The sequence below is a fragment of the Dermacentor albipictus genome, chromosome 1 (genome assembly GCF_038994185.2).
Source record: "Dermacentor albipictus isolate Rhodes 1998 colony chromosome 1, USDA_Dalb.pri_finalv2, whole genome shotgun sequence".
Taxonomy (NCBI): domain Eukaryota; kingdom Metazoa; phylum Arthropoda; class Arachnida; order Ixodida; family Ixodidae; genus Dermacentor; species Dermacentor albipictus.
This window is the reverse complement of record NC_091821.1, coordinates 128,921,937-128,943,372: the sequence shown is the minus strand read 5'-3', so window position 1 is coordinate 128,943,372 and position 21,436 is coordinate 128,921,937. Positions and strand designations below refer to the sequence as shown.

The following is a 21,436-nucleotide window of genomic DNA, read 5'->3' as shown; positions in this document are numbered from 1 at the left end:
TGGCTGGGTCACTGCACGATCCCGCCGCTCAAAACGCGGCACCGACAACTTGACCCAGGCCAATGGATCATCTCAAGCCCCAAGTAGCCGGCCCCGCTCTCGGGCGAGGCAGCCCGTTAAAGCTCAAGTTTTGAAGGCGGGCCGCATGCCGCCGCTTCCGACGGAGGACATCAAGATTGTCATCCGCCCCAAGGGCGCCCTTCATATAGCCAAGATCGGCAGTCCCGTGGTAACCACCGCAATTCTCCGAGCAGCGAACCTCACGGACGAAGAAAGCTCAGAAGACACTGTCTGCCCGAATACGCAACAAAACATCGTTGTCGTCAGTACACCTCGCCCGGACCATGCAGACCGGTACGCTCGCATCCGCTCTATCCATGTGAACGGCGTCAACCACGAGGTCAATGCATACGAAACCGCAGCTGAGCACACGACGAAGGGGGTCATCCGTGGGATCCCACTCACGGAGACTCCCCAGCAGATCCACAACAAAATTGTCACTGCCCGAAACCCGACAGCCTTGGCAGCCAAGCGCATCGCTTCAACTACAACAGTGATCGTCGCTTTTGACGGACTGGATGTGCCTTATCAGGTCTGCTACGGTTCCACGTTACTCCCATGTTCGCTATATCGGAAGCAAATTGACATTTGTTACCAGTGTGGCCGCCTCGGACACCGTATGGACGTTTGTCCCTACCCAAATAACAAGATATGCCGGGGCTGCGGTGTCCGCAACCCCCCCGCCGACCATAACTGTAACCCTAAGTGCTCGCTCTGTGGTGGTCCCCATCTCACCGCGGACAAAAGCTGTGCCGCTCGATATAAAACCCCGTACGTCATCCGCAAGCGTATCGGAGAACGACGAACAACCAGCCAAGCCACATATAAACAAGCCGGCCCCTCCACCCTCAGCACCAGAACCAGGCCACGCTCCCGCACACCGTCAAGGGGGAGCCGTTCCCGCTCCAGAACTCCATCTCGATCCAGGCAACAACGCTCAAGATCCCGGTCTGCATCGGCTTCACGCATCACATCTACCAACAACAGCAAGGTGAGCTTCGCAGACGCTCTCATGGGCACCTCGCGAGAGGGTCGTAAGATCGACAACACACAAGTCACCTACCCTCCTCTTTCACCAGAAAACCCAGAAATAGCTCAGCTTAAGCGCGAGAACGCCATCCTACGCGATCTCCTAACTAAACTCTCGCAGGAGGTTAGAGACCTCAAACAGTCCCAAACACCAGCCCCTACACCTATCGCACAGAACGTCCCTGCCGCTAGTCAGGAGGCCCCCTCGACTCCCGCCCCCAAGAAGAGAGCCCTGCAAGATGGAGCCACGGGACAGGTCCGCTCTGAAGTTAAAGACATGCTCATCTCACTTCAAACAACTATTAGCACTTTCCAACATGCTCTGGACTCCATCCAGCAAGCCTTCATTGGTATTGTCCAACGCGTGACCAACCTGGAAACTCATATTCTCACGCCTCCTAGCCATGCCGCCCCCGTCTGCGACCCTTCCGGTACGCCGATGGCGACATCCACCATCTCCCACCATGGCTCACACTAATCGAGACGCCCTCATTTGGCAGTGGAACTGCCGAGGCTTTCATCAAAAACAACCAGTGCTCAATCAATACCTACGCCAACATACCCGCCGCCCGGATGCTATCCTACTTCAAGAAACCAACAACGCCCCGACCATGCTCCCCGGTTATCAAACCTTCCATACCACCCACCCTCTTCGCCGGGTCTCCACCCTAGTACGGCGTCGTATTCCTGTTATTGAACATGATCTCAATAGTCCTCACATCGAACATCTATTCCTCGAATTAATTCCCAATCGTAAACGGAAAGAATGCATCTTCCTTCTGAACATATACAATAGCCCCAAGGATAAAGCAAGGTGTCGCTTCCTCACCCTCTTTAAGAAGGCTCTTCACGTAGCTGGAGCGCACCCCCTACTCATCGGCGGTGATTTCAACCTCGCCCATACAGGCTGGGGCTACGTTCGCACGGAAGTTGCAGCTCGCAACCTCTGGCAAGATTACCACGACTTAGGCCTTACGCTCATCACGGATCCCTCCTTTCCTACACGCCTCGGTACTTCCACTACCCGGGACTCTACCCCCGACCTCACCTTCATCAAACATATCACCAATGCACACTGGACCAATACCCAGCAAGACCTGGGCAGCGACCATTATATCCTTGCTCTCTCTTTACCCCAACTCGCTGCCGCCCCTGCCCCCACTAAAGAATTCACCATTACCGACTGGGATGTTTTTCGAAAAATACGCATAGGTTCTACCTCAGCAGAAGGCATTACCGACATTAACACATGGATGCAAGCTCTACGCACTGATGTTCAAACGGCCACTCGGGTGGTAACTACAGATGCCTCAGTTGAACGCATGGATAGCCGCCTCGCCCATCTTCTGGAGGCTAAAGCCTCCATCCTAGCCCGATGGAAGGGGCAGCGCCTAAACCGTCGCCTCAGAAGCAAGATCTCGAAGCTGAACACAGCCATCGAGGAGCATTGTCAAATCCTCAGCCGGCAACAATGGACTGAGCTGTGTAACACGGTGGATGGACAACTTCATCGCCCTTCCTCGTGGCAACTCCTCAAACATCTGCTTGATAATACCACCACCCGCACCACCCAACAGGATCGGCTGCAGAAGCTCCTTTATACGGAGACCCTTAAGCAAGGTCCACAACAGGTGCTTGACTACCTCTGCACCAGATATATCTCCAGGGGACAAGTCAGTCCACACAGCAATTACATCGGTAGACCCAACCCAACACTAGACGCCGATTTCAGCGTATCTGAAATACACGCCGCTCTACGCAAGCTTAACGGTCGTTCTGCTCCAGGGCCAGACGGGGTCACTAACAAAAGCCTTCGCAATCTCGATGACGAGTCCGTGTCCCATCTGACTGACTACATCAACGATTGCTGGCGCAGTGGTGCCCTTCCAGCCGCCTGGAAGACTGCCAACGTTATCTTAATCCCAAAGCCTGGCAAACCATCTAGCCTCAATAACTTAAGGCCCATCTCCCTCACTTCATGCGTAGGCAAGGTGATGGAACACGCCTTCTTAGCACGCATCAACAGTCACCTCGAGGACAACTCTCTCTATCCCCACACCATCATTGGATTTCGCCCTCACCTTTCTACTCAAGACGCTATGTTGCAGCTCAAACATCAAGTGCTCAACGATCGTTCTCGTAACATGAAAGCCATTCTCGGACTCGACCTCACTCAAGCCTTTGATAACATTTCCCATGCAGCTATCCTTGATCAGGTCTCCAAGCTCCAGCTGGGAGAGCGAGCCTACAATTACATCCGTGACTTTCTCTCCAATCGCACGGCTACCCTCTCGGCCGGGGATTTACGATCAGACCAGCTTCCCCTTGGCAGCAAAGGCACCCCGCAGGGTTCCGTTATCTCTCCCATGCTCTTTAACTTAGTCATGATTGGCCTTGCCAAGCAGCTACAGCAAGTCGACAATATCAACCATACCATCTACGCCGACGACATCACCATCTGGTCGTACCGAGGCAGTGATGGTCAAGTGGAATCGGCCCTCCAAACGGCGATTGACACGGTTGAAGCCTATCTCCAAGGGACTGGACTGCGCTGTTCGCCGGCTAAATCGGAGCTTCTGCTATACAAGCCCATTCAGCGGGGTCGCCCTCCCAAACACCAATCTGATCACCGACCCTGTGACGCCATCACCCTACGCCTTCAAGATGGCAGTCCTATCCCAAACGTCCCTAGTATCCGGGTTCTTGGTCTCACCATCTCTACCAACGGCTCCAACGCCTTGGCTCTCAACAAGATCTGTGCCCAATCTCAAAACACCCTACGACTTCTTAAACGTATATCTAACCGTCGAGGAGGACTCAAAGAAGAAAGCCTTCTCCGACTCGTCCAATCCTTTGTCATATGCCACATCACCTACGTTGCTGCGTACCTCAACTGGTACCGGGCTGAGCAGAACAAGCTCGACACCCTCATACGAGGGGTCTACAAGCAAGCACTTGGTCTCCCACATTGCACCAGCACTGAACTCTTCAACCAACTGGGAGTTCACAACAACCTTTCCGAACTCATTGAAGCCCAACAACGCTCTCAGCTTGAACGGCTCACCCATACTGAAACGGGGCGCTTTATTCTGTCCACGCTTGGCTTCACCTACCATCAGCAACAGGGCCCCAAACAACCGATCCCGACCGACATCCGTAGCTGGATCTACATAGACCCTATCCCTAGGAATATGCACCCTGAATATAACAGGGCCCGGCGCCAAGCTCGGGCCGGAGCTATCATAAAAGCCCTTGCCAACGTACCTGGCGTCACATTTGTTGATGCAGCCCGATACTCCCATGGCACACGATTTGTGGCCGTTGCCACACGTGATGGAGCCCTACACCATGCCTGCAGCGTCACTACCCCCACTGCAGAGACGGCTGAAGAAGTGGCCATCGCCCTGGCCACTTTAGATCCCACCTGTCACACCATAGTGTGTGACTCTCGCTCAGCCGTTATTAACTTCAGCAAAGGGCGTATTTGTCCCCAAGCTCTTCGCATCCTCTGCCAGGCACCACATTCTAAAGACAGCATCATCTCCCTAACATGGATCCCGGCCCATGCGGGCCCTGTCCACCCACACCTCCCCAATCTCAACGAGGTCACCCACTCCATTGCGCGAGGCCTAGTCAACCGCGCCGGAGTCACTGGAGATGAGTTGGACACCAGGGACAGTCTGACAACTTATAACGATCTTGTTAAGGCCTTTTACCTGAGTCGCCGAATCTTCCCCCCGCCTCACCCAAAGTTCAGCCGGGCGCAGGCTACCACCCTGCGTCTACTACAAACAAACACGTACCCTTCACCCGCCCGCCTCCACCTTATATTTCCGGACGTCTACACTACCCCCAACTGCCGGTGCTGTGGAATTCACCCGGCTACGCTTTCGCATATGCTATGGGAGTGCCCAGCACAGTACGCACAGACTAACACCACGACTCTCTCGTCGAGGTTGCATGGGGCTCTGCGGAGCTCCACCCTCGACGACCAAACCTGGGCGACCCAGCACGCCCGCGAGGCGGCGGCGAGGCAAGCCCTCGACGTCCCTTCGTGGGAGGCGTAGGCCCGGCCATCATAAAGTGCTGGTTCTGCAATAAAAGTTTATTCCTCCTCCTCCACTACTCCACCCTGAAGGACTCTGTGGCAAATGTAATGCTGGGGTGACGGGCCATCCTTGGTGAGCACGGAAAACCATCTGATGTCTAGTTACAAATAAATAGATAAATCTGATGGCACATTAAGGATGGATGCACGAGTGACATTATTGTAACCCCGTTTAACAGCCAGAAACAAGGCAAAAGATAATCGCTTACATACCCGATGGTGTTCGACGTACGTCACCAAGTTGGCAACACTGTCTATAGAGGAACAGCAGGGCCTGAATCTGGCCATAGCTCTGGGTCGACTTCGTACCATCATGTACCATCACAGATGTGCCAGAGCCATCTTCTCGATTACTTTGCCTATACACCTGGCAAGCGCAATAAGACTATATCACGCAATGTCTAAAGGCGACTTGCCATCTTTTAGGAGCGGAATAAGGCGACTTGACTCCCTTTCGTGGAGAACGGTAGCAGTTTGCCAGGAGTCGTTGTACAGGAGCAAGAGTACCTTTCGATCGAGGCTGTTAACGAAGGTTACAGAGAGCGCGGTGAGTGATGCCATTAGGTACTGACATTGAGGAACGCCCGCACACGGCAAGCGCATCATCTAGTTCGTCCACAGAAAATAAAAGCACTCAGTGCGGGGCTCACAGGAAAACGGTGAGTGGTCGGTGTTCACGTTCTAGCGGAGCTTGTTTTGCCAATAACCTTCTTGCAAAAGGAATCTGCCTCGTCAGACTCTCTGCACTGTAGATAAATAGCCCGGGAATAATATGGCCAGTGCTGTCCGGGGTGTTATCATACCCAGGTGGGAGCCATGGCTTGAAGTCGGGCGCCACTTCAAGGAGTTGGTTGATTACGCTGCTGGGGTACCTCAAAAACAGGGTAGCTGGCCTGCGCTACTGGGATGTCAAACACGCAGGCCAATTGCAGACGAATTTCATAATGACGGCGTGGTTGAGTCACTATAGAGAGGCTCTTGAAAGCTTTGCAGTGCTGACGCGCCCTGACGCGGGAAAGCTGTACTCGTGAGCATTTGAATGACGCCGGAACGTAGTCGTAACAAAGGCCTGCCCGGTGTCCACGAACAGTTCTGCATATAGGAGACAAAGGCTTTTGTGGATCTAGTAATTCATAGAAAAACATCCATCGTGAACTTCATCATCATCATCATCATCATCATCATCATCATCATCATCGTCGTCGTCGTCGTCGTCGTCCTAATAATAATAATAATAATAATAATAATAATAATAATAATAATAATAATAATCAACAACGACGACGACGACGACGACAACAGTAGCAGCAACAACAAACAGTTTCATGTCACTGTAGACGCCAAGTGTCACTTCATTTGTGCTGTGACATGCAGCTGAATCATCAGGCTCACACTGAATTTCACCCCTATATGGGTCGTCTGGCTGCTTTGTTCACGTGCGTGTTTGCCTGTGTTCACGTAAGCTGATCTGCATACGCAAAGTGACGTAGAGACTACTTACGTCTGCTGCTGACCTAAATTCAGAATGCGTCGGTCCCTGTAAATTCCTGCATGAACACTCAACGCACTTGACAAATGAGCTGATAGGAGTGAGCGTTTTGTACAAAAAGCAACATAAGTGAAATTATGGGGTTTTACATGCCAAAACCACGATGGGATGAGGAGGCACACCATAGTGGGGGACTCCGAATTAATGACCACCTGGGGCTTTTTATCGTGCACCTAAATCTAAATGCACGGATATTTTTACATTTTGCCTCCACTGAAATGTGGCCGCCATGGCCGGGATTTGATCACGCGACCTCGTGTTTAGCAGTGCAACAGCAAAACCACTAAGCAACTAAGGCGGGTAAAAAAAGAAAAACAGTTCGGCAGCATGTTACACTCCTGTAACACGTAAAGGCGAAAGCCTGCTGCACACGTGGTAAAGGACAGGATACCACAAGCTATCGCAGGAGACGAAAGATCTGATCAAGAAACGCCAATGTATGAAAGCCTCTAACCCTACAGCTAGAATAGAACTGGCAGAACTTTCGAAGTTAATCAACAAGCGTAAGACAGCTGACATAGGGAAGTATAATATGGATAGAATTGAACATGCTTTCAGGAACGGAGGAAGCCTAAAAGTAGTAAAGAAGAAACTAGGAATTGGCAAGAATCAGATGTATGCGTTAAGAGACAAAGCCGGCAATATCCTTACTAATATGGATGAGATAGTTCAAGTGGCTGAGGAGTTCTATAGAGATTTACACAGTACCAGTGACACCGACGACGATAATGGAAGAGAGAATAGTCGAGAGGAATTCGAAATCCCACAGGTAACGCAGGAAGAAGTAAAGAAAGCCTTGGAAGCTATGCAAAGAGGGAAGGCAGCTGGGGAGGATCAGGTAACAGCATATTTGTTGAAGGATGGCGGGCAGATTGTTCTAGAGAAACTGGCCACCCTGTATACGCAATCCCTCATCACTTCGAGCGTACCGGAATCTTGGAAAAACGCTGACATAAGCCTAATCCATAAGAAAGGGGACGCCAAAGACTTGAAAAATTATAGACCGATCAGCTTACTATCCGTTGCCTACAAGGTATTCACTAAGGTAATTGCAAATAGAATCAGGAACACCTTAGGCTTCCGTCTACCAAAGGACCAGGCAGGATTCCGTAAAGGCTACTCAACAATAGACCATATTCACACTATCAATCAGGTGATAGAAAAATGTGCGGAATATAACCAACCTTTATATATAGCTTCCATTGATTACTAGAAAGCGTTTGATTCAGTCGAAACCTCAGCAGTCATGGAGGCATTGCGGAATCAGGGTGTAGACGAGCCGTATGTAAAATTACTGAAAGCTATCTATAGCGGCTCCACAGCCACCGTAGTCCTCCATAAAGAAAGCAACAGAATCCCAATAAAGAAAGGCGTCAGGCAGGGAGATACGATCTCTCCAATGCTATTCACAGCGTGTTTACAGGAGGTATTCAGAGACCTGGATTGGGAAGAACTGGGGATAAGAGTTAATGGAGAATACCTTAGTAACTTGCGATTTGCTGATGATATTGCCTTGCTTGGTAACTCAGGGGACCAACTGCAATGCATGCTCACTGACCTGGAGAGGCAAAGCCGAAGGGTGGGTCTAAAAATTAATCTGCAGAAAACTAAAGTAATGTTTAACAGTCTCGGAAGAGAACAGCAATTTACCATAGGTAGTGAGGTACTGGAAGTGGTAAGGGAATACATCTACTTAGGACAGGTAGTGACTGCGGATCCGGGTCATGAGACTGAAATAACCAGAAGAATAAGAATGGGCTGGGGTGCATTTGGCAGGCATTCTCAGATCATGAACAGCAGATTGCCATTATCCCTCAAGAGAAAAGTTTATAACAGCTGTGTCTTACCAGTGCTCACGTACGGGGCAGAAACCTGGAGGCTTACGAAAAGGGTTCTACTTAAATTGAGGACGACGCAACGAGCTTTGGAAAGAATAATGATAGGTGTAACGTTAAGGGATAAGAAAAAGGCATATTGGGTGAGGGAACAAACGCGAGTTAATGATATCTTAGTTGAAATCAAGAAAAAGAAATGGGCATGGGCAGGACATGTAATGAGGAGGGAAGATAACCGATGGTCATTAAGGGTTACGGACTGGATTCCAAGGGAAGGGAAGCGTAGCAGGGGGCGGCAGAAAGTTAGGGGGGCGGATGAGATTAAGAAGTTTGCAGGGACGACATGGCCACAATTAGTACATGGCCGGGGTTGTTGGAGAAGTATGGGAGAGGCCTTTGCCCTGCAGTGGGCGTAACCAGGCTGATGATGATGATGACACGTGGTAATGCGTTAAATTATGCGATCAGAGGGGGTCAGACTTCTTGCAAGACATAACGAGCCGCAGTGTGAAGTACACGTGTGGCAAGCCGTTGTCTGCTGGTTTCTGTCTCATATATTGCAGTCTCGCATCGTCGCGTTGCTGCTTTCGCAGTTCGGCTTCTTTGGCTCGTCTACGCTTAGCTGCGGCTTCGCATGCTCGTATAGCGGGGTCAGACTCGCGCCAACGTTTCTCTTCGACTTTACATTGCATCCTCTCAGCAAGGCAAAGCCGCACTTTCGTTCGAATGCCTTGCTCCCGCTGCTTCGCATGTCGCACCTCGTTCCTCGCTTGGCGGGCATCCTCGGCCTTAGCGTACTTCCGAGGAGGCTGTGCAATGCTTTATTGATGGTTCGGATTCTTGTTTTGAGCTTGTTCTTTATTGAAACATATGCTGTTCTGTGTGTTGTATGAGTGATTACAATGAATGTATGCACTTTTCGCTTCATTTTGCTGAGCGCTTGTAGGCTCTGCCTTAAGGGCGTATGAGTCGTTGCTTGCGGTTGTGTGGTCCATTGCTGATAATGATATTTTTTTGTACCGCTCGACTAGACACCGCGTTTTTGAGGTATGAGCCATTGCAACGAGCAACTTGAAGCTTTCGCCTGAGAAAAGCAACATTTGAATTATATTTACTCCCGTATCTTAAAGCGAAGCTCTTTTTGCGTACATTCCCGGGTTTAGCGTGGCTGCTGGCTTTTACTGGGTCGGTCGGTGTCTTGAGGAAACATTTGTGGATATTAACACAATGTTTATATAGGGTGTCCCATCTAACGTTAGCCAAGCTGTTCAAAAAAAAAAAAACAGGTTAAAAGGACACGGTGCAAGATACGATTTTAAGACCTACGGTGTTAAGTCATCAGAGTTCCGACGACCGAAGACGGTAGGTCTTAAAATCGTATCTTGCACGGTGTCCTCTTAATCTCTTTAAAGGAGTGGTGACCAAACACTGCATGTCTTAAAGTGCGATACTCAGATGAGTGATAAAGCATGGCTCATTATTGTTTGCAATAGCCTCTCACTTCCTTGGTATTCCTAGCGGCCGGTGTCGGCAACATGGGGTGATAAGCGAAAACGTCGTATGACCGGTGCGAGGTACCTATAGAAGCCTTAAATTTTTACACATCTCTCGTATATTCCTGTGCGCCCATACTACTCTCATGGAGATTCTTCCCTCAGCAAGCATCGTACATCGCCTTCGTCCTCGTGGCACAAAAACCCAACCACTGACCATCCGTGCGCGCGTCGTTCTTTACCACTGCTACCTCGCTAACTCAAACTATGTTCGCGTCATTTAGGTTCGAAAGCTGCGTTGAATCTGCGGATTTATTGATGTAGGAAAACATGTCTTGACTCCTAAGGACTGCATACTGGTGTAACAGTATTGCTGAATGCGTTAATCGGCCATCTGCTGCCTTGTTGCAACAAATAGCCACGAACTGATCGTCATCGACGAAGCTACACTTGCCATTATCCTAGTCGATAATTTATTTTGCACAACTTCAGTGCCGTTTCTATGTAGTATTTATTTACTTGGGAAACTGACAGCTTGACGGGTATCACCAGTTCAGTGATTTGGTTCTTGAGGGCCCCTTGGCGAGCACATGTTATTTGGTCATTGGCACTGCTGGTCTGTTAGCCACTGAACCTATGAAGGTCACAGGTGAAGATGAAAGAAGGTCGTAAGTATTGCACAAGTAGTCTCTGCTACTTCGTCTTATACCCTTGCCACATGGGCGAACACTCACACACACGCAAAATACCTTCAAGGTTGATACCATTCATACATTGCCATACGGGAATATCTAATGACATTAAAACTTAGTGCTACTCGCGGAATAATACGTTCCCAGAGCTTATTCGGCCGTCGAATGCATACCCTCGCTCTCAATGTTAGCACCCTTATAGCTGCACATAAAAAAACATATTTTAAGTCAACAAAAACTGTTCTACATAAAATGTGCCTATACATGTATTTTATGACAATCTTGATGACACATCTTGGACTTTTACCCGCTGAGTAGTACTTTTGATGATATTACGATTCGAAACTTGCTACATTCATTGCAGCTATCATTCTCTCGGCGTTTGATCTCATCAGAAGTGTGCGTACATCGGCTCTAGATATTATGGCACTCAGAAACTTAGGTATTTAGACACTTGATGCCACCGTGTGGCATCGGTACTACAAGAATATATTCTCATTATTTTCCTTTCCACATCCGCAGCTAAGTGAACCCCTTTGACAGCCTTCCTGCCCTTCATTCCTTCGATTTTTTTGTTTTTTAATTGTTGCAAAAAAGTCGCAGTTTCACCAGAAAGGCAAAGTATCGATTGCGATATAATTGGTAGACATCCATAATAAGTAAGGATAGTAGTTTTATTGGCCGCATAAACTTGTAAACAATCGCTTGCTAACTAAATTAACAAGCATGGCGTCAGCGAGCACAGGCAAACATGTACACATCACACTCGATGACCGCGGACACTCGCTGTCAAAACGCTGGCGTGAGGAAGCGCGGCAGCAGCAGCCAGCGAAGTGACCTTCATGCTCTCTCTCGCTTCAACGCAAATTGAGCGGCGAGAACACAGCACAGGCAAAGCTGCGAGCTATTGGCTCACCTCTGTATCCCAGGCAGATAGCTTTCAAAATAAAGCCCGCGCGAACGCGTGCTGCCACGCCACACGCAGTTGCTGCCGAAGTGCAACGTCCCCCACCTCCTTTCCTCCCGGTTCCTTGCGCGCGATGGAAGATGGCGCGCTTCCTCCCCGTTTTACTCCCTTGCGCGCGCGAGATTGAACCGCGATCGTTGGCTCATCCTCGCAAGCTTTCACTCGCACACACAGCATACGTCGCGCGGCGACCGTGTTATTGCCCTTGGACTTTATACGGAACATCACTGCGACGGCGACGATAAAAAAATTACCGACGATTACGTTACTTCCTAATGCGAAATTTGAGCGCAGCAAATGCGAGCCTTTGTTTGCGTTTGGCCTCGGCCTCGGCCGCGCGAACGGTAGAGTCTTCTCTGCGACGGCGATGAGCTTCTGCTTCAGCCTCGCTTACTGCTGGTTGCTCTCGACGGCGGCGATGAGCCTCCGCTTCGGCGGTGCGAACGGCAGGGTCTTCTCGGCGGCGGCGATGAGCTTGTGCTTCAGCCTCGCTTACTGCTGGTTGCTCTCGACGGCGGCGCGAACTGCAGGGTCTTCTCGGCGGCGGCGATGAGCTTCTGCTTCAGCCTCGCTTACTGCTGGTTGCTCTCGACGGCGGCGCGAACTGCAGGGTCTTCTCGGCGGCGGCGATGAGCTTCTGCTTCAGCCTCGCTTACTGCTGGTTGCTCTCGACGGCGGCGCGAACTGCAGGGTCTTCTCGGCGGCGGCGATGAGCTTCTGCTTCAGCCTCGCTTACTGCTGGTTGCTCTCGACGGCGGCGATGAGCCTCCGCTTCGGCGGCGTGAACGGCAGGGTCTTCTCGGCGGTGGCGCTTAGCCTCTGCTTCGGCGACGCGTACTCCTGGATCATCTCGACGGCGGCGACGGTAAGCTTCTGCTTCGGCGGCACGCACCTCTGGATTCTCACGGCGACGGCGCTGGGCCTCTGCTCTGGCAGCTCGTTTAGCAGCAGCAGCAGCAGCAGCAGCAGCAGCAGCAGCAGCAGCAGCAGCAGACGGAGGACTTCCATCGGTCGTCTCGCTCATGGCTCAGAAAGAACTGGCAGATAATTTCGCAGTGGCGAACGGCAGCGGCAATTTCGGCTCGGGCGGTGCACATATACAGATCCGCCGCCACCGATCTGGCTCTCTGATTGCCACCGCACAGGGCGAACGGCAGCGGCAATTTCGGCTCGGGCGGTGCACATATACAGATCCGCCGCCACCGATCTGGCTCTCTGATTGCCACCGCACAGGGGTTGCATTGGAGGAGGAGCGAAGAAAGGAATTAAGTTCGAGCCGGCGCTTTGACAACCGGAGACTCGCAGGAAGAGGGGGGAGGGGGGCGGCGTGTACACCCAGCGGCAAACGATGGGGGCAGAAGCGCGCGCAGCAAGCGGACAACACGATAAAGGGAGGAGGGAAGAGATAGCAGCGACTGACTGATGCCGCTGACGCCGATAGTGAGTCAACCCCAGCTGCGGAGTTGGTTTCAGGGACAACGCCGCCGATGCCGACACAAACAATATGATACCCTCGCTTCCGCAGCGCTAAGAACCAGGTCTAGCCGTGGGAAGGTGGTCACGTATTCGTCGACGTGCCGGGGCCTACGTGAAATAACCGGCGTGTCGGCAACTGAAGAGCACCCTATCCGCCACACAAGAACAGGGGGGGGGGGGACCCTTTCCTCCTCTTTCTGCATGGCGGCGACGGTGTTCTATGCAGTCACGTTATCTTGACTCTCTAGCGGCGTCAGCGGCATCCAGCGGTATCAGTCGGTCGCTGCTAGCGCTGGGGGGATGAAAGGGGGGCGGAGCTGGTTACGAGGCCGACAACAACGCCGACGACGACGCGAAACCCAGGAACGGACGCCAAAGAGCTGCGCTCTAAAATGCGCCTGGAGTGTCCATATAATTGCAGTCGCATTAAAAACGCCGGACGTGTTGAAGGTTCTTTAAAGCTGCAAGGTGTCCGAGCAATGGGAGAACGGTCACTTTTCCGCCAAAACATTTCTTCTGGAACTATTGATGGAACTAATTGATGAGACATTGCAAGCATGTGCAGCTCGAGTAGACGAAGACGGAATAGGGAGCGAGACAGGACTGTGCGCTCATTAACAACTAAGCCGTCCTGTACCGTTCCCTGCTTCGTATCCGTCTGCTCGCGCGTGCACTAGCCTTCCGCTGCATCAGCTGATGGGCCCAATCAATGCGGTCACCGCTAAACCTGGCGGAGGAGATGTGGGACCGTTGTCTCCGTGCCTCTGTTCTGGATGCCACGGGGAGAGAGGTTCCTTAAAGACAGAACGAGCGCGATGCAAGCTAAACAAGTGAATTGCCATTTTTAAAAAAATTTTTAAAGTCATAAAACCAGTTTCACATGAACCCGGGCTGATAGTGAAAAGTTGGATTTCATGCCATCAACCTGATGACCATGAAGACCGGCTAGCGCCCGGCCACAATCTTCGCAATAGAATAATTGGGCGCACTGAGCAGGCGTCGGCGTCACCGTCACCTTGAAATCCTGGTGTTGCAGGTCGTTTCCGGCTCACCGGCCAAAACTTAGCATCGGAGCGGCGCTCAAATGATGTGCGGAAGATAGGCAGCCTCGGTTTTGTGGACACGTGGTTTAAGGAGCACCGCGATTACCCACCCTACCAAGTGAAGCATTTCGAGCCGAGTTTCGGCCCACGGCCCACCGGCCACTTTACTCAGGTAATAAAAAACTACCGCTGCTGTTTTTGATATCGAATTTTACACAAATCTGAAGTTATTTTTCCGGAAAGGTATTTTGAAGTACGTTCGAATATATGTTTACCTCACATTTTTGGGGAGATATTATGCCTATGCGGTATTTCAACTGATTATGGTCGCGAAATCCATGGGATCTACGACTTGCGCTGCTGTCTCTCAACTGATTCTCTTTCTCTAGTTCACGTGGGTTGTCGAACGCCGTAATAGATGGTAGAAATTAAATACAGTCGTCCAGACACGCTTTTATTATGGCACTTCAAGATATGCCATAATTTTGGGAAAGTGGTCCACGCCATGTGTGCGTATAGTCTGCGGAGGCGAATTTCGGCTAAAAATAAAATCTATTAGATTTTCCGTACCTGTTGCGTATCCTTTCGGCAACAGGGTGACAATGTCTGAACGCAAACCTATGGCAGTGACGGCCAGATTTATTAGCAGAGCTACGCGAATGCAGTGGGGAAGTCGTGCGCCGATTACATGTTTCATGTAACATGTTTTTGTTTCTAAGGACAGTATGCGCGACTGGTACTTCTAAGAAAACGCCTAAGGCTAATGCGAGTCCCCGAACGCTCAACTAGAGAATTTTAAAACAAATATCCTGAGTAGTTTGCGTCTGAACATAGTCTGCTTAACGTAGAAATGCAACATGTATTAGTATACGCCTAGTCTGCGAGATATATAGTCCAGAAAATACCGCATTGGCCATTAGTAAGCCCGTGCACATATTCGGTCGACAATGTAGCCAACTGTGCTGACATTTGGATTTTGCTTCTTTGCGCACAATTTCTACATGCAAATATAGCACATTCTTTTGTTTTTGTTTGTTCGTTTATTCTTCAGTTATGCATATAATGCATTGCATTGTGAAACGTTTGAGGCCTCCTTGCTGAAAAGAAGTGCGGCCTGTTTAGCTTGTGTCACAGCCAGCACCAGAAAAACAGAGAAACATGTAAAAAAAAAGCAAACACTCTGTTTACCATACTCTTTATGCCACTTCGGCATGCCTGAGTGGTAACCTTGTTGAGCGAGTACACGGCAGTTTGAGTGTTTTAGCACCGATTTATTGCTTCTGAGCTTACGTGAGAATGTTGTGAGGCATTGAAATGCGCACTTGTAGAAAAATTTCAAAAGATAACCCAAAGATAAACAAAAGATACCTTACCGCATAGTCACGAATGTTTACGTAGCAATATAACAGAAGGTAAACATTGGTTTGCGCAAGTGCATTCTTAAAAAAGACAGCGTAAGAGGTGCGTGAAACTAGTAGCGCCTTTAACAATGACCCAGCTGTTCATTTGCATACCCGCTCTGCGCAGGTGATATGGGCGGACACCCGGTACCTTGGTTGTGGGTTCACCATGTTTCGCATGAAGGGAGACTTGAGCGTCATGCCGTACCAAAAGCACTACGTCTGCAATTACGCCGACAGGTGGGTATGCGCCAACGCGCGTTTGACGCACGATGCCGATACGCTCCAGGCACAATGCATGCAAGGTCAAGGAGGGCATTGTGTGTCGTGGAAATTTATGATTTTATGAATATTATTTATTATTATTATGAATATGTTATTTTTTTATTACGTGTGGCTTAGCCTCGAAGTACTGATGGCACACATGCGCTCGAGCTTAACTTTTTTTTTTTGGATCTCGAGCTTACAGGTGACATTGCATCCTCCACTGTTTGTTTCTGTTTAATTTTCTTTTTTTAATGTCCGACAGTTGGTTTTCTTGGTTTCATATAACTGTAATCGTCTGTAGCTCGTTAGTGCTGTACAAGTGAGATGGAGTACCAGGAAGCAGATACTTTCAACCTCTCCATCATATCCTCCGGTTGACGATACCTGCCTGACACCTCCAGTCACATCGACTTCGCGATTGTTCAGTCTCTGAAGCAGTACCTGGTGTGCCTAACGTTCCTTTCAAACAGCTATTCATAGCGCATATGACTCAGCTGTTCGCCCATTGTTGTCTCGCCTTTTACATGGGAAAAGTAATGCGGTGAGCTGCCAGCTGTACCTGGCGAAGTCTCATGTGCTGGCTTGTATCAAACAGAGAAATTTGATTGTACTTGTGTGTTAGAAACATGAAAATTCACTGCACAATTTAGGTGAATGTTTGAAGCGTTCATTAGAGAGTTGCGCTATTTCTTGGTTTAATTTTGATTGTCTAAATGGAGCGCAAAGCACCCCAGTTGTTCTTAACCATCGCAAAGTTCAAAGATACAGGCCGCGGCAGTTGTTTGGCGAGACAGACACTCCGTCTGTGCAGAGTTCGCCCGCCATCGCAGCCGAGTAGCCAGAAATGGCTATCAACTTCCCACAAGGGCACATACGGCGAGCATCAGAAACCGAGTTTTGAACTGAGGTTGAACAGCGCGAATTAAACAAGGACACGAGGTAACAAATATACCACAGACAAGCGCTGACTTCCAACTGGAAGTTTATTTGGAATTCTCCAGCCATTTTATACCTTTTCCAGCATTGGTATGCGTACAGCAGTCGCAAATATATCTGCAAAATCAGATACATCATAATCTTTCATAAAAAAAACCTGTTTCTTTTTTCGACAAGGCACGAGAGGGAGCACCTTACACATTTATTTCCTTCCTTTCTAATGTAATAAGCCTCTATTATTTCCCAACCGTCTTACTCTCTCCTTTCCCTATGATTTTCGTTTATTTCAAATATGGGAGTGCAGGGACACTTCTCACAATGCCCTGCTAAATGACACCCCTAGCCATTCTTTTGGCTACTTGTTTTGATTTCTCGACAGTGGAAACTCAGTATTCGGAATTTTATACCTTCATAATTCAAAATATTCTAGCTTATTTTCCTGTATGACATATACCATTATTAAGACATATGAAATAGTGTTTCACGAAGCACAGATTTGTCAAACGGGGCTTCCGATGATGAAGTACAAAGACCTGAGTCTCATTTCTTGTCCCTGGAGAAAATTTTGGCATTTAGGAACTTTCTGATGAAACTCGGGGAAAGCCGCGTAAAGAAACGAAACATCGAATAGTTAGTTCTTACCAGCAATCTTTCTGTTGGGCCGTATGTACCAAGTCAATGGTGGCCTAAGTCTAAACGTTATGAATATTCTTAAATCTTTCATTGTATTTCCGCCTCACGCGTTCAATAATTCAGTGCCCTAAAGACCATTTTTGTACGCTCTGAATGTTCGTGACATATTTCCATTCTGTTCTCACTTCTTTCGCCCAATAATAGAATCACAGACAGAGTTTCAGAGGTGGCACACTTCTCAGTAATAGCCAATACGATACGCGTAAGTGGATGTTGCGTATATGTACGACCTGACTGCATTAAATTGTTGTTTGTAGCTCACAACAAACCACAAAAGCTTCCACGATAGCTAAGAAATTCTGATAGCCAACAATATTTGAAAACTGAACGTGCTAAAACACATTGAGCATTCAGTCTTTGTAAAACGTTTCAAAGCAATGCATCGAGAAAAAAAAATCGTCAGACCTTTTTACAAATCTTCCTTAGCGTCCTATTTGCGATACACTCCATGGACTGTGTGAGCGCCTATTGTACTGCCTGATTTTTGTTTTGTTTTTGCGTTCTTTCCTTCTCCTCTTCTCTTTTTACCCATCTCACCTTCCAACCATGATCAGGGTAGATATCTTTATATAGCAACGCGCAAGACGTCTTATAGCTGATGCACCGAGTTCGGGTTTCATTCCGGCTGGGTACTAGCAGGTGAAGCGAGGCTAATGGTGCGTGTTAGTCATACTTCACGAGCCCTTCAGCGTTTTATGTGCCCTCATATGTTAATATCAGCTGTCTCGAGCATCATTTGAGGGAAGGTAGTAAGTTTTATTTGAGTCAGTAAAGGCAAAAGGCGTTAAAAAGACACGACCACTATTTCAACAAACTGAACTACTTACTGGGCTTTGAACGAGAAGAAAGGGAACCGAGGGACCGATTCTCATTAGTTATATCATAAGAAGTCACCAAACAAGGACACCAATGACAGCGTAAGGGTAATTACATGTACGTAATAATTAAATTAAAGGAATCATAAATTAATGAAAAACTTGCCTTCACCGAAAAAGATCACCTACACGTCACGCCTGCGACAGAAAAGGATGTTCCACATCCGCCGTCAAGGCCGTGAGGTGTGGCGCTGGCTAACACTCCCGTGTTTAGTTCTAGTAGATATACATGAAATACCCCAGAAAGTGGATTGGAAAGCCGCACCACGGTATCTCAGTTGGCAAGAGCATCGCACGCGTAATGCGAAGACATGGGTTCGTGCCCCACTTGCGGTCAGTTGTTTTTTTCATCCACTTTGATTTCTATTAATTTATATTTTCTTTGATTTAAATGATCAGCACATGTAATTTCACCTATTCTGTCCTTGGTGTCCTTCTTTGTTGGCTTCTTATGATACTGGGCTTTCGACACATGGTTACGACAATAAGTGAGGGAAAGGAGAAAAACGCAAATTCGACGTGTTTCATTTCCGTTAACGTCCTCCATGTAGTTCGCCGAGCTTGGCGTCTTTCCACTTGAGAAATATCATGCGCTGCCTCGGTCATATCTGAATGGGAACGCCAAGAGAAACTGCAGAAGTAAGAAGTACGAGTAACACGGCACCCTAACGGTGTATACCGACATGATGCGGTGTCCCTTTGAAGGAAAGAGGACTCTCCGCTATATATATAGAAGACGCTGTATAAATGGCAGGCTACCGTTAGAAGTCTCGCTGCTTGGATATTACTTCCCTCTTACAGGTGCGCTCCGGTACTTTAAAGGTACACGTGCCGAGCAGAGCTACGCAATATCCGCCGACGTGAGCGCAGGCGAGGCGCGGTAGCTATGTTAATTTTTTTTTCGTTCTCTCTCTCTCCTCCTCTGTCGGGTGACTCTCGATCCGACGCGACCGAAGTCTCCCTCGCGCGCACTTAAAGGCGCTCGCTTCCACCGCAGCGGCAACATCAAAGGCAGGCCTGTCTACGCCGAGGGCCCCACTTGCAGCCGCTGCCCGGCGGGATCGCGCTGCGTCAAGCGGACCGGACTGTGCAGGGCGCGCAAGAGGAGCCGCCGCGGCAGGCAGAGAAGTCGGACGGGCGGCCGCCCACGAGACAGCCGGCGCTCCGCACGGGGCAGCGGCGCAGTGCGAAGCGTGCTGCGCAAGTCGATCACAAGTGCCGGGCGCGGTGACTCACTTCGCGGGAACCACGTCTCGAGACGGGAATAAAAGGAAACCGTGCAGTGGCGTAGCCAGCAATTTCGTTCGGGGGAACTCACGTTGCAGGTCGGCCTCCTGCTTATAAAATTTGTCGAGGGCATGAATAATAACTGCATTGCCATCGCCAAAGATGCTGCAAACGAATTCATAAAGGCTACGTGCTCCCAAGACAAGTAAAATGTGTAATTTTTCATCAGAGCATATACTTGTATGCCCCAAAAACTATGCCCGAAATAACTGATGTCGATGCTTCCATGTTTTTTTTCTATTTAGTAAGTAAGGAAAATATCACACCAACTTTAGAACTATATCAGCTAGAAACCAGCAAAGCAATGCATGCCGCTGATATGAAAAATGTAAAGGCCGTTGGATGAAGAAGTTGAGGACAAATATTTTAATGAATCTTTGTCATTCAAGAACCTTGTATACATTTTTGTACATACGCAACCACCAGGGAAAAATCTCGATGACGCTGTCATTTGTTCCAATGTATTGCCAGGAGTAGCTGTCACCGGTCGTGTATTGTAATTGCACCGAAATTATAGTCGCAAGAGAGAGCATATATGAAAAGCAGGAGTTCTGAAAAATATACGAGGGCAAGTCAAATGAAAGTGAGCAAATGTGAATGAATGACAAACGAGGTACTTTATTTAAAAGTATTCTCCATGAGCATTTAGACATTTCTCCCACTGATTCACGAGTCGCCCGATTCCCGTATCATAAAACTCCTTAGATTGCTTCTTCAAAAAGTCTGTGACTGAAGCTTTCACGTCACCGTCCGGCACGAATCTGGTTCCCTTGAGCTGTTTTTTCAATTGCCCCAAAATCTGGAAGTCTCAAGACGACAGGATTGGGCTGTAAAGCAAATGTTGCAGCGTTTCCCACTTGAACTTTGCCAGTTTTGTGTTAACCACATCAGCGACGTGGGAACTGGCATTGTCTTGGAGCAAGATGACCCCACTAGTCAATTTTCCACGTCGTTTGTGCTTCATTGCGACACGCAGCCGTTCCGGCTTTTCACAATATCGGAAATGATTGATAGTCTCTCTAGGTTTAGAAAATTCTATCAGTAATGGCTCCTGACGATCGAAAAATGTCAACGACACCTTTCCAGCGAAAACGACGGCCTTTGCTTTCTTTGGGGGTGGGGAATGCGAATGTTTCCACTGTAAGCATTGCCGTCGTATTTCAGGCACGTAATAGTGGCCCCATTCTTCGTCCACGGTGGCAACTGCAGACAAGAAGTCGTCACCCTCCTTGTGATACTGGATCAGATGAGTCAAGGCAGCGTCGAAACTCTCTGTCTTCTGGCGGTGGTTCAAAATGTTGGGCATCCATTGCGCACATAAGAGCCGATTACCAAGCTGTTCAAGGATTATGGTGTGAACCGAACCGTGACTGGTGTTCACACGCTTTGCCAGTTCATCGATGCTTATCCACCGTCCTTGTCTAATCAGCTCATCAAGCTTAGCAATTTTGTCAGGGGTGATTGCACGGTGGCTTTGGCCCGGTCTTGGATCGTCTTTGCAACTTTCACGTCCTTCTTTGAACCGTTTCCTCCAACGCTTCACAGTGGCGAATGATTTGCAATATTCAGCGTACATGCCACACTGCGACTAATTTCTTTTTGGGAAGCACCTTCAGCTGTAAAAAACCTGACGACACGACGCTGTTCAACATTTGGAGCGTCCATTATGTCACACAACCATGTTCAACCCAGTGTATAAGAGCATTAAAGAACATTTATCCTCACA

The 21,436-nt window shown here is 49.0% G+C and overlaps 1 protein-coding gene across 1 annotated transcript in view; it reads left to right on the top strand.

Moving 5' to 3' along the window:
- Positions 1-21,436, top strand: part of LOC139049799 (scoloptoxin SSD976-like) — a 90,884-nt gene extending 69,448 nt beyond the window's left edge. The window contains exons 5-7 of the mRNA XM_070525601.1: positions 14,246-14,424; positions 15,780-15,892; positions 19,421-21,436. Coding sequence (XP_070381702.1) covers positions 14,246-14,424; positions 15,780-15,892; positions 19,421-19,691 — 563 coding nt within the window. The 3' untranslated portion in view covers positions 19,692-21,436. The remainder of the gene's footprint in view (positions 1-14,245; positions 14,425-15,779; positions 15,893-19,420) is intronic.